The sequence below is a fragment of the Heteronotia binoei genome, chromosome 12 (genome assembly GCF_032191835.1).
Source record: "Heteronotia binoei isolate CCM8104 ecotype False Entrance Well chromosome 12, APGP_CSIRO_Hbin_v1, whole genome shotgun sequence".
NCBI classification, from domain to species: Eukaryota; Metazoa; Chordata; class Lepidosauria; order Squamata; family Gekkonidae; genus Heteronotia; species Heteronotia binoei.
This window is the reverse complement of record NC_083234.1, coordinates 23081385-23095584: the sequence shown is the minus strand read 5'-3', so window position 1 is coordinate 23095584 and position 14200 is coordinate 23081385. Positions and strand designations below refer to the sequence as shown.

Below are 14200 nucleotides of genomic sequence, written 5' to 3'. Positions count from 1 at the left end.
TGATTATCAGTCATTCCTCCCATGAGAATATATGAGGAAGATGAGATTTAACATCAGTCCTTGCCCCATCAAAAAAAGGGCCAGTTCTTCTAGCAGAATCAGCAGATGATAGATGAGTACTATGAATAAATCCATCTCTGATGGACAGCTCTCTGACCTTAAATCAACATTTTAGCTCAGGGGTGGCCAACAGTAGCTCTCCAGATATTTTTTTTGCCTACAACGCCCATCAGCCCCAGCCATTGGCCATGCTGGCTGGAACTGATGGGCGTTGTAGGCAAAAAACATCTGGAGAGCTACCACTGGCCACCCCTGTGAAGATGGGTAAAGTGTAAATCCACCTAGCATACTATATGGCACTGCATTCTGCTGAAGGCAGGGGGGGAAAAGAGATAATATGATACAGAACTTCAAATGAGCTAAGAATTTCTTTCACCCTACATATGGCCAAACTTGCTTTGTCTGCAGATTTGTGTTATCACCTAATACTGCTATTGTGAATGGTCATCATGATTATCTTTCAATAGAACCTCATGCACCATGGCCTTTTGACCCATAGTTTACATTCCCCCCCCCCCTCAAAGCCCCTGTGACAGCCAACAAAAAACACACTTTATGTATCTCATGATGGGGGCTCTGAACCACAAAAACATACACCATGCTAACTCTGCCAGTCAATGCCAAAGGATTTAACTTGTTTTTCATTGCTGATTTGCAGAAGTTGTAAGGGGGTAAAAACTCTGAAAATTTTTATCTACTTCCCGTTGTCTTCTGGCAAACTAGTTTATTTTAAGCATGTTGTTTTAAAGTTTACAAGCAGTAACAGATCAGCCATCACATCATAGTCTACAGCACTGGCTGAGCATAAAAGGAGGTCATCGAAGCTAATAAGTACATAATGAAAAATAACTAAGACAACAGCTTACTTTTTCACGTTCTTCACTTTCATGCTGGCTGTGCTTCCACACGTTCGCAATGGTAGTTCTCCTGAAATCTCAGGGATGTCTGCTCCTCTCGCCTGTGGAAGGACAGAGGGAAATAAAGGTGGAAATGTTTAAGGTTTTCTTTTTAAAGGCAATTACTAAAATCTTGTCAATTCTCAGCATTAGCTATGACATGCATCATAAAGATTAGTTGTACAGACAACTGACTAAGGTACTTTTAAAGAGAAGTGCAATACTAGGTTTCTAGATATAAGTTTAGACTTCTGAAAAGCTTCCCTTCCCCTCCTCAAAAGGAAAACAGCATCTTATGTTAAATAGGAACCAACATATTTTTTCTTCCTGTATTACATCCTTGACATAGAGAAGAAAAGGGCAGTTGAGAGAGTGTTGCACTTGAACCAGGTGACCCCCAAGCTCAAATCCCCACGAAGAAATTAAAGTTCACGGAGTGATTCTGGGACATTCTCCCTGTTTTAGCCTCACTTATTGCTGTGAGAATGGAAGGGAGAAGCCCTCATTCACCATTCTGAGCTTTTTAGAAGATGGAAAGGATAGAAATGTGATGGTAATAACAATTACTATTACACCAGTGTAAGTGGTTATTCCACGTGATCCAGCTCCTTATCTGTAAATGTATGAATACTTTGTCAAGTATGTACGTAAATGAATACTTTGTCAAGCAGTCTAAATGCCGCAATCATTTATTTTAGAAACATTACAGAATAAAAATGTGTTTCTATGGAGTATACTCCTGAAAATACAATTAACAGTATATAAAAACACAACATATTTTGCATACTGGTTATATCTTTGTCATATATAGAGTTCGAGCCAGGACTTCCTAGAAAGTTTTCAGAAGGGATTTTTGCCACTTTCTTGTCTCTTTCTCCTACCCCATAGTTTGATCAGACTTTATAATGAGAACCATTGTTTGTTGATTTGTAAGTAACAATGAGTTATGACAGGTTTAAAGCAGAAAGGGGGTGGTGTGCAAGCCCAAGATTGCTCATATAATGCCAAATCATTCTCCATTAATTTGTATGGCACTGCATACAAATTAAGCTGTTCAAATAAGTCAGTATTTTAAAATACAAGATCACCTACCTCAAGTTCAGAAAGGTACAAATGTATATATGTAATTGTTGTCTTGTATTCCTTGAATATTAGAATAATTTAGAGTGAAATCTGCTGTACTTCTACAGTGCAAAAATATCACCTACTCTGCCCAGTAAGGCTACAAAGAATTGTGTAACTAAATCCGCATGCTCAAGGAAGTTTTAAACATCTGTTTCTCAAGGAAAATGATGCCATGGTATATCACAAGCCCCACTTGGCACTGATAAGACAGTTCCAAAACCAGTTTGCAATGTCCTATGCCAGGGGTGGCCAACAGTAGTTCTCCAGATGTTTTTTGCCTACAACTCCCATCAGCCCGAGCCAGCATGGCCAATGGCTAGGGCTGATGGGAGTTGTAGGCAAAAAAAATCTGGAGAGCTAACACTGGCCACCCCTGTTTATGCTATGGAGTCCTGATGTTCAAATTCAGAATCCCCTTGTGAGTGCTCAAATCCTTGCTATGAATTCAGCATTCCTTCAAATCCCAGTCTTCATTCAGAAAGGGGACTTAATTTATAGATTTCACCTTGAAACAATGGCCTAGCCTTTACTGCTGCAGAAAATCTATCCTTGGGCTCTATTACCTCAGACTACAGCCCCTCCATACCCCTCCAATAAAGCAGCCCCTTCATACCCCTCCAATGCCTGCACATAGAAAACTGGCATGTTAAAAAAAATGCTAATTAACACCTCTCTCTCTCAAGGGTGCTGAACAATTACAACTAAGCCAACATTTCCCAATGTTGAACTCATACACTTCCTCCTTACTCCACAGATTTTCTGTATGAGTACAGATTTTTTGTATGAGTTAACATTACTGTCTTTCTTCCCAAGCAACACTGCTCTTTAGGTTAAGTGTTACTCTAAGGGAGTAAGCTGCAGAACAATCATTGCAGAAGCATAAACAGAATTTGAGTTGGAAAGTCCATGATTCAAAATTCACTTCAATCATTTGACGACAAGTCACCCCTCCACTCTCTTTTACTCCACATTTGGAATGTGGGGCTAATGATGCTTGCTTCCCTAAATATTGTTGAGACAATATCCATATTTAATCCTAAAAATGTGCTACATAACCACTAAGAAAAGCATTACCAAACTAATATACCTACATGCTCATGAGTGCTTATCAATTCAAGAAGTATACAACAAACTTTACACACAGAGAGACAATTACATTCATAATGTAATGTATGGAACTGAATAAAGGGCTCTTTATTTAGTATATAAGATAGTATCGTATGCAGGTTAGAATGAGACTAGATAATGGGAGATCTTTCAGATCCTCACATTGTCCAGTCATTCTTTCTCAGCTGAAGCTACCTGACAGCCCTCTGGAATCTTTCCGGAATCATCTTAATGAGTACCCTAGCCCTGCAGAGGTTACAAGGTAGCTGTGGTCCAAACTTCAACATTAAATCACTCCATGACAAAGAAAGTTTAGAATGTTCCCAAATGAACCATATAAATTCTGTCTCTGTGCAGAAACCAAAAACAGGGTTTGGCTTTCCATGTCTAAGAAGATGAAGATGAAGAAGATATTGGATTTATATCCCGCCCTCCACTCTGAAGAGTCTCAGAGCGGCTCACAATCTCCTTTACCTTCCTCCCCCACAACAGCCACCCTGTGAGGTGGGTGGGGCTGGAGAGGGCTCTCACATCAGCTGCCCTTTCAAGGACAACCTCTGCCAGAGCTATGGCTGACCCAAGGCCATGCTAGCAGGTGCAAGTGGAGGAATGGGGAATCAAACCCGGTTCTCCCAGATAAGAGTCCGCACACTTAACCACTACACCAAACTGGCTCTCCACTACACCAAACTGGCTCTAAGGTCTAAGGTTCAAAATGTATTGAAACTGTCCCATAGTGGTTGTAAAGTCTAAGGCTATGGTCAGAGACGTTTACTCATGGTGGCCACACTTGTTAAGAATATAAGAGAAGCCATGTTGGATCAGGCCAATGGCCCATCCAGTCTAACATTCTGTGTCACACAATGACCAAAAAACCCAAGTGCCATCAGGAGGTCCACCAGCGGGGTTAGAAGCCCTCCCACTGTGCCCCTCCCCAAGCACCAAGAATACAGAGCATCACTGTCCCAGAGAGAGAGTTCCAACAATATTTGAACCCAACCGCTGACTATTATAGTATTAACAAGTCAAAGGATTTTTAATTTGTCTTCTCCAAGAGGAATTTTCCCTCCCTATCTCAAACCAGTTTTGGAAAGCTTCCAAGGAACACACCTTTCTATGTCCATTTTTTTCAACCCAGGGTGGAATGCATTGTTTTCCATTCCTCTCTTTTATCCTCACAGTAACACTGTGGAGTAGGGTCAGGCTGAGAAAGAATGACTGATCCAAGGTCATATTGTAAGCTTCATGGTAGAGTGAGAATTTCAACTAGATCTCCTTGGTCTCAGTTCAGCACTCTAATCACACCACCACTCAGGCTCTCCACCAACAGCCCTCAGGCTCACCACCGACATCTTGCACTCAGAAACAGTACATCATCTCAGTTGCAGGCAGGTTACAAGTAAGTATAGAACTTGCTCTGCTCTAACCAGATTACATGAATGTTGAAAGGTTCACAATAAGAAGCTTTTTTCAAATGAAGCAAAATATTTTAGTGTTTCCAAATGGATTTCAGTTACACTGACAAAATGCAAAACATCATTCTTACAGAGTCACACAAGAGCCCCTTTCCAGAAGCAAGACTCCTAACAGGCATCATGTGTAAATCCCTAAGCTGGATGTGGCAGTTCATATGCTTCTTGATGTAGAATTAGAAATGACATGTAGAGGCTAACAATACTTGAAATCTAACACATCTGCATGTAACCTAATCAATGTAGTCCCACATTTATATTGTCTTCCTCTCACTGTTATCATGTGCAAGCTATGAAGACATGCAGCATATGGTTACTACCATACCACTACAATTTCCTTTCCATGACTTTCTTGATTATAGATCAAATAGAGAGGAATTTATACAACCATCTCACAAAAGCCCAAGTTACCCAATGGTTTCTCAAAAAAAATTTTTTTTTAATTGATTGGGGGGGGGAATAAATTGATTTTAAAAGCCCATGTTCTCCTTACATATTTATATCCCCACAGAATTGCAATCAACAAGCACAATTTCAACACAGAGCCAATTTTATTCCCAAACCTGCTGGGGAGACTCTCACTTATTATTAGTCAATTTCCAAAATGCAAAACAAAATCTGCTAAGAATTGCATTTGCCATTCTTTTGTATTTTTCTTAATGGTAATTTGATTTTCAAAAATTAGTTTGAAACAGCTGAATTATTTACATCCAAAAACTGGATGGAAAGCATCTGCAGTTGCTGCTTCCCACTTCTTATATTTTATGCATCAATGTTCTGTAGAAAGCTAGTTATTGCATAACAAATCTCCTTATGCAAAATATTTACTCCAGTTTTCCTGCTTTAATGTTTATACTATAATTCTGAACTTTTCTGTTCCACTGGTAAACCAGTTTGGGCATGATCAAAGATTGGGTGCTGGAGCAAAGTTTTCTAGAGGCAAGCATGGTGTTTGTCACTTTCAAAGAGTAGCCTAGCCATAAGATGTTATTCTGCTCAGTCTCCAGGCAGTTAAATATAGCCATTCTAGATGCAGATGCCGTAGAACCGGAGCCATCTACATCTACATCTACGGCTCCGAATCGTGGGTTTTATACCGTCATCACCTGCGACTCCTTGAGCGCTTTCATCAGCGCTGCCTTCGCACCATCCTCAACATCCACTGGAGTGACTTTGTGACCAACACTGAAGTCCTCAAGAGGGCAGAGGTTACAAGCATCGAGGCACTGCTGTTGAAGACGCAGCTGTGCTGGGCAGGTCATATTTCTAGGATGGAAAACCACCGCCTTCCCAAGATTGCTCTGTATGGCGAACTTTCCACCGGCCATCGAAATAGAGGGGCACCAAAGAAGAGGTACAAGGACTCCTTGAAGAAATCCCTTGGCACCTGTCCCATCAACCATCACCAGTGGTCTGACCTAGCCTCAGATCGCAAAGCATGGAGGCACACCATCCACCAGGCTGTCTCTTCCTTTGAGAACGCACGCATAGCTGGTCTTGAGGACAAAAGGAGATTGAGGAAGAATTGCACTGCTACAGCACCAACCCCAAATCAGACTTTTCCTTGCAGCCACTGTGGCCGGATCTGCCTGTCCCGCATTGGTCTTGTCAGCCACCAGTGAGCCTGCAGCAGACATGGACTACTGCTTCTTAAATCTTCGTTCGCGAAGTCAAGCCGAGAGAGAGATGCAGATGCCATACCTGTCCTTGTTGAATCATGCCTGGTGACACTGGAATCTTTGGTGGGTCTCCAGTTACTGAAGAGCAGAGAACCATGCTGATCTAAGCCAATATGGTGCTACTATGATGATTTCTGCATTCTCTTCCTGATTGATTTGGGATGAACCAGAGTTGTTGTATAGGCAATAAACCACTTGGCCACTGAGAGATTACAGCACTGGTTGCTTTGGCCTGGGGATGATAGAATCTGGTGAAGTAAAGGCTCACTTGGAAAAATGAATAGGTACACCAGAAGAAGAGATCTTTCTTCCAGGACCATTCTCCCTCCTGAATAGTCTGTCTGCTGAGCCAGTCCACCTGAATATTCATCAAGCCCTTTATATGCTCGGTCTTGGTCGATGCCAGGTTCTTCTCTGCCCAAAACTAGAATCTGGACTGCTTCCTTTTGAGGTGCTGAAAACCTGAATCCTCTGTTTGTTGAGGAAAGTTTTGGCAGATACCTTGTTTAGTTTATTTCGATTTATATCTGTCTGTTCTGAAAGATATGTGTTGGCAGTAACACAATCCTTGAAGGGTAACAAGACTAGATACATCACCTGAAGTTCTAGGAACTTGATTGGGAGGCTCATCTTGTTTTCACCATCTTCCCTGTACTGGGGGGGGGGGTGGTCTTCTAGGATCATTCCCCACCCGGACAGGCTGGTGATCATGAATATCTGCTTCACTTCTGGAATACAGTATTTCTTTCCCTGTAGAATATTGGGTGATCTTGTCCACCATGCCAAACTGGTTTTAACTGTCAATGGAACTTTGATGGAGAAATACAAAGGATTTTCTAGCATATATTTATTGTTTAAATATAACTAACTCTGTTCACTATTTAATATAGTAGTAGTAGTAGACCTTTATTTGCATTGAGCTATTTAATATATATGATAATGCACTATTGAAGATTTTGGTGTTTAATATTGAGATATGATACCATCTCATTATACATGTACGCTGTTTTTTCTCAAATAAGCTTTATTTTGCTTTGCTCCAAAATGTGCATTTTCAATTTTTGCATTTTTTCATACCTCTCAGATGGCAAAGCTAACATAAATGTTCCATGAGAGCCTAGGATGCCACACTTGCAGTCTGCTCTTTAGTTTGGATACGTTTGCGTTAAACTTGCAACAAATAAGGCATTTTGACATTGGAATATCATAAGTATGCCAAATAGCACAATTTTACATGCAAACAAAGTTATAAATCATTCATTACATGGTTGTTGTAGGGGGGGAGATGAGGCTTGGTTAAAATTCTAAGAAAGTGCTAAGTATCGTAAATTTCAAAAAAAATGCACACACACACACACATATATATGAAATATCCACCCATTTTACATCTCTACCAGCATACTGGAAGTACCTTTATAATAGAACAGTGCGCTGCAATTATTGTAGGCCTCACCTTTATTGTCTTTACCTTATAATCTATGTTCTATATTAATCATAGTTTACCCGCCTCAGATAGTTTGTCATGTGCATTGTTGTCGAATATTGTAATCCTAAACATATTGAATTGTTCGTTGGTTGTCTTATACAATTTGACTGCACTGTTCATATCCCGTAATCTGCCTTGGTTCTCAGAGGGAAAGATATATTATTAATAAAGTAAGTAATTAAAAATAAAATAATTTTGATAGATAACAGCAAGAAGAAGAAGAAGAAGAAGAAGAAGAAGAAGAAGAAGAAGAAGAAGAAGAAGAAGAAGAAGAAGAAGAAGAAGAAGAAGAAGAAGAAGAAGAAGAAGAAGAAGAAGAAGAAGAAGAAGAAGAAGAAGAAGAAGAAGAAGAAGAAGAAGAAGAAGAAGAAGAAGAAGAAGAAGAAGAAGAAGAAGAAGAAGAAGAAGAAGAAGATGATGATGATATTGGATTTATATCCCGCCCTCCACTCCAAAGAGTCTCAGAGCGGCTCACAATCTCCTTTACCTTCCTCCCCCACAACAAACACCCTGTGAGGTGGGTGGGGCTGAGAGGGCTCTCCCAGCAGCTGCCCTTTCAAGGACAACCTCTGCCAGAGCTATGGCTGACCCAAGGCCATTCCAGCAGGTGCAAGTGGAGGAGTGGGGAATCAAACCCGGTTCTCCCAGATAAGAGTCCACATACTTAACCACTACACCAAACTGGCTCTCTGTAAAAGTAGTGTAAAAGATCTGTAAAAGTAGTGTTGGTATCCTGCTAAAGGACTAGAGGCATTACCTACATCCTTTGCCTAGGGGAAAAATTTGGGGGAGTGAAGCAGAAAGCATAAGGTAGCTACAGCATTTCTTTTTCTTGAAACACTTCCATGCATAGAATTCTGGAAAAACACAAGCAATCCCCAGCTGGCACATGGTATTTAGGGCACATGACTCTCCTCAACTGTTCAGAATCACTTGGGAGCTGGGCCCAAAAATCAAATTGCTGGAACTGTAAAGCCCACAACGTTACATAATTATCACTGTGTCTATGATGACAACAAAGGTAAATGAGCTCTCAAGAAAATGTAAATACCAAAACGCAAATGTGTAATGAACATTCTGAAAAAACTGATATCTCTCTTAATTCACAGACTTTATTTCTCAACTTCAAAAAGTAAACATGGGCAGTCTTGTTGAGGATCCTACGCTTCCAACATAAAGCACCAAATAGGACAAGCAAGGTTCTTCTCACACCTCAATGCGTGTTTGCCATTGCCTACTTCAACAAGCCAGTTTGGTGAAGTAGTTAAGTGTGCGGACTCTTATCCGGGAGAACCGGGTTTGATTCCCCACTCCTCCACTTGCAGTTGCTGGAATGGTCTTGGGTCAGCCATAGCTTTCGTATATTCCAGGTGCTGTCCTTGAAAGGGCAGCTTATGTGAGAGCTCTCTCAGCTCCACCTACCCCACAGGATGTCTGTGGGTTTTGTTTTGGGGTGGGAGCAGGTAAAGGATATTGTGACCGCTCTGAGACTCAGACTATAGGGCAGGATATAAATCCAATATCATCATCATCTTCTTCTTCTTCTCCTTCTCAGTTCAATTCTACAAACACCACTATTCATTAACCCTTTGTGCCATTTGTGAGGGCTCATTCTGAAGCAGAAATATGGAAACAGAAATCTGAAAATAGTCCCTCGATTAATTAATATCCATGCACCAATACAGAATTCACTACCTGAGGGGAGAGGAACAAAGCATGGATACCTAGTGCCACTGCTAAATTTTTATGCACAAACATCTTGACTGAGCAGTTTTAAAAAAATCAATTCTCAAATCTAACAAGTGTGCCAGTTCCTAAAACACACCTCATCACATAAGGCACCTGGTAAGCTAGGAGTACCTGAGCCAGGATGATACCTGGATGGAAACCAAATTTGGGATCTCACTAACACTGGTAAGTGTCTTGAAGAAAGTATGGGATGTGGTTATAGCAAGTATCATAAATGGTATCACTGACTCCAAAATCCTTCATGTCTGCTCCTAAAAAAGCCCTCACTTTCTCTGAAACTTACATATGGTTTATCAGTTATGCCGTTAAGGACATTTACAAACATTTACTTTCTAACTATCTCCAAAATATGGCATGTTTCTACTCCAACCCCCTGCTCAATGCAGGATCAGCCTAGGGCATCCCCGACAAGTATTCGTCTAGCTGCTGCTTAAAGACTGCCAGTGAGAGGGAGTTCATCACCTCCCTCAGTAGATGATTCCACTGCTGAACAACTTTTACTGTAAAAAGGCTTTTCCTGATATCCAGCTGGTACCTTCCCGCCCTTAATTTAAACCCATAATTGCAACTCGTATCCTCCGCTGCCAACAGGAACAGATCCCTGCCTCCACCTCTAAGTGATAACCCTTCAAATACTTCAAGAGGGCAAACATGTCCCCCCTCAGCCTCCTCCAGAATGAACATTCCCAAGTCCCTCAGCCTTTCCTCATAGGGCTTGGTCTCCAGGACCCTGATCATCCTCGTTAGTCTCCTCTACACCTGCTCCATTCTGTCCACATACTTCTTGAAGTGAAGCCTCCAGAACTACACACAATACTCCAGGTGCAGCTTGACCAATGCAGTGTACAGTGGGACTATGACATCTTGCAATTTGGATGTTATGCCTCTGTTGATTGTCTTAGCCTTTTTTGTTGCTGCATCACACTGCCTGCTCATATTTAACTTATAAGCCATACCTGCCCCCAAGATATTGTTCACATACACTGTCTGCTACCCAAAAGTGTATCCCCCATCAGAATGTATTCCTCATTTTTGTTACCTAGATGTAGAACTTGGCACATCATCAAATTGCATCTTATTTAGTTCTGCCAACTTTACCAGCATGTTCACATCTTGTTGAATTCTATCTCTATCTTCTGGTGTGTTCACTACTCCTCCCAATTTGGTGTCATCTGCAAATTTAATGAGTAGCCCGGCCACACCATCATTCAGACCACTGACAAAAGAAATACTGAAAAGTAGCAGGCCCAGAACCAAGCCCTATGGGCACCCCACATCCCTCCATTCAGATGAAATGCCACTAACAACTGAGTGCTGTTCTCCAACCAGTTCCCTATCCACCTATCCTAAAGTCCAATCTTCAGTTCTCTAGTTTACCCATTAGAACATTTCTTAATCTTCAAGATAATTTCTTAATCCTCAAGATAATAAAGAGTCCCAAGAATGTCCAGATGGCATGTTTTTGCTGTTACCAGGATGTGGATGCTCTTATTATTGAAGGTATCAAAGTAACAACCATTCCTATGAGTGGATTACTGCCTGCAAATCTAATCCACTCTAAATCTCAGTTGAGGTTAAGAATAAATTATTGTGGCCTAACCAAAGGCAAGGGGAGCCAACTGAATTCCCAAATCCTCCTCCTTCGTTGCCCTTGGTGATTGCTTTCTTGGTCAGAGTGGGGATCTGCAGATTGATGGTGGCCCTCAACTAAATTTCTTCCAAGTGTCTTTTCCTGTTATTTTGATGCCACAAATTTCCCAAGATTGCAAAGAACATAAAAGAGGGGTGAAAAGAGAGTTAAGTGAGAAATGAGGCCACTAGAACACAGCTGTTGCTTAACTCATGACAGATAAGCAACCTCAGCCTACTTTTTTTTTAACATCTTGTTGCTGCAATGACTAAAACAAACCACCTTTGCTGCCACATTACATTTGCAAAGTGCCAGACACAGTTATTCTGCATGGCATGCCTCTGCATTTTCTATGCCACAACAAATTTGATATTTAGAAAATACAGTTCTCTGCAACCCATTCAACTTGGGGGGCCTTAAGTTTGAGTACAGAATTACACTTCAGGTATGGAGACAGGATGAAGTGGGACCCATGTGGCCTAGTTTATTCCAGTCCACTTCAGTTTTGCAACAACCACCTTTGGTGCAAAAAGTATTTGGAAAGGTACAGTCTTTCTGACAGTCCTACAGGTTTTTCTTAAGTCACTTTTTCCCACTGCAATCATTACTGCTGTATTTATTTCAATAAGGCACCTGATCAGTGGTGGTGGTGGTGGTGGTGGGGAATGTGGTGGTGGGGTTTTTTAAATTTATTTTTATTTTATGTATATCCCGCCCTCCCTGCCAAAGGCAGGCTCAGGGCGGCTCACAGGTTAGGGTCACACAATCACATTAGTGTGACCGAATAAAATAAGATAATAAAACATAAAAAACAATTCCTAAAACATTTGCATGTGCTAATGTCACGGTTTCAGACAGCGATTAAATTCTAATGCTGGTTAGTTGATCTAAGAGGTTCCAGGATCACCATAGCGTGATGAGGTGAACCCTTGGTAGTATTTTTATGGGCCAGTCCCATTGCTGCAGGTGTTACCATCATACAGCATTAACAGAAATTAAACATAGAATTCAATTATGTACAAATACATTTTTAAAAAAAAAAAATATTGGCCACTCTTCCAGGGTGTTAAGTTGCCTAGTGTCAGAAGGCACAGGACACTTGAAGAAGAGTCCTGAGGAGGACCACAGTGATCAAAGAGACATGCTGATCTCAGGCTATACAGGACTTTATATGACAAAACCAGCACCTTGAATTTTGCCTAGAAAGTAATTGGGAGCCTGTGTACATTGGCCAGTACTGCAGTGATATGATCCCTATTTGTTTTTATTTATTTGGGACTTGTTTCCTCTAGTTAGTTTACAGTTATTTTCCAAGTAAAACAAAACATTCTGTTCTCTACAATTCTGCACACCTGATATCCTCCCCATCATTTCCTCTGTGGAAGCACAGAACTATCTTGCCTTGTACTCCATTAGATTGAGAGTCTTGGAGGGCACAAAGTGGTTTGATTTTTTCCCCCTCCATATCAGGCATTAGCAAAACCATCCTGAAGATAACATTTATTAGAAGCATGGTAGGAGCAGTACGTTCAAACACTATCATTTTAAAATATTATCTATTTAAATAATAGCACTAAAAAGTTATTTGTTTTGAATTAACATGGTATACATAAACGGGTCAGTAAATCATCACACAAATTACTAAAATGCCATCAACAAAGTAATTCTATTACAACAGTTCTGTATTACCAGTTGACACTGGGTCAGAGAAAATGTATGTACTGTGGGCTTATGGGCAGTTTTAATGTAGGACTCCAAAGGTCACTCACCGAAAAGAACATTTTACTGTTGTTCGAGCAGTCATTATCTTCCCAAAAAAAAAAAAAAAAAGGCTCAATTTTCAGCTTAAAAAAATAGAAACCTCTAACACAAATGCCATTAGATACTTTTAAAAAAACTCACATTAAAAAGTTAAATACTGCATATTTGTTGCTCATTTAATACCGTTAAGCAAGGCAAATTGGATTTTCAGAAATGCACTTTTTCTTTAAAGGGATTACTAATATATATCACAGTTGCTTGTTTTAATAGGATGCCTGCCACACTATGCTGATCAGACTGTAGATAATTTCTAAAGCAACGAACTGTGACATTGCTACTGAATTCTCAGTTTGAAGTGGACTTCAAGCTAACGGCTTTACAATCTCCAGACATACAAACTGAGGCTCCAAATCAGAGATCTGAGATCAAATTTAGCTGATCCTGATCATTATTATCTAAGCCATGCTATCCATTTATGGTGCATTAGAATGCAATATGACTTTCTTTGTAATAGTTTGTGTAACTCTGCTGGATATAGCATTTGTAAATTTAAACGTTATTTCAATAAAGAAAGTTTGAAAGAGAAAAAAAAATGCAATATTAGGCCATTGCAAACCTACAACGTAAATTTCAGCAGAAAAAAAGAATAAAGGAGGAGAAGGAAAGTGGGACAAGATAATGGGGGGAAATCAGTTATAAATATATGGACTTCAGGATGGGATAAGCCTGAGGAGTTTATCCAAATGCTTGAGAAGATGTGATATTTGAGGAGGAATAATTAAAGAATACATCAAGGCCTTGAATGCATTTATTCACTTCTTTTTCATCCCACCTTTGCACTCTTCTCTTTGTAGCCACCATTCCCACTGCTTATAGCAGGGAAAAAACAAGAATTAAGAATATGTTCGAGGAGGGGAGCTCAAGTAGATCATGATCTAGCCTTATACCATTTGGAATTTTAAAAGGCAGGAATTTTAAACCTTGAACTGTTCTCAGAAGTTAATAAACAAGTAGTGAAGGGTGTTTTTAAAAAAAAATCCATGAAATTCTGGGCCCAGAGACATCCCTATCAACCTGTGCTTTCAGGGGATATGCCCCTAGCAACTTACTTGTGAGTGCCCTCTGCTGCCCCCATCTCCACTGTGCCTTCCACAACAGAACTCTTTAGGCCTCAGAATTAGGGAAGGTAGGATGTCAGATGAGCACCAAGCATCCCTGCTTTCCTCTCTGGCATT

At 40.5% G+C, this 14200-nt stretch overlaps 1 protein-coding gene across 3 annotated transcripts in view; it reads right to left on the bottom strand.

Moving 5' to 3' along the window:
• ARHGAP32 (Rho GTPase activating protein 32) overlaps nt 1-14200 on the bottom strand; it is a 236965-nt gene that overhangs the window by 180382 nt on the left and 42383 nt on the right. For all 3 annotated transcript variants that reach the window (XM_060251779.1, XM_060251780.1, XM_060251781.1), the window contains exon 3: nt 927-1018. In XM_060251779.1, the coding sequence (XP_060107762.1) occupies nt 927-1018 (92 nt within the window). The remainder of the gene's footprint in view (nt 1-926; nt 1019-14200) is intronic.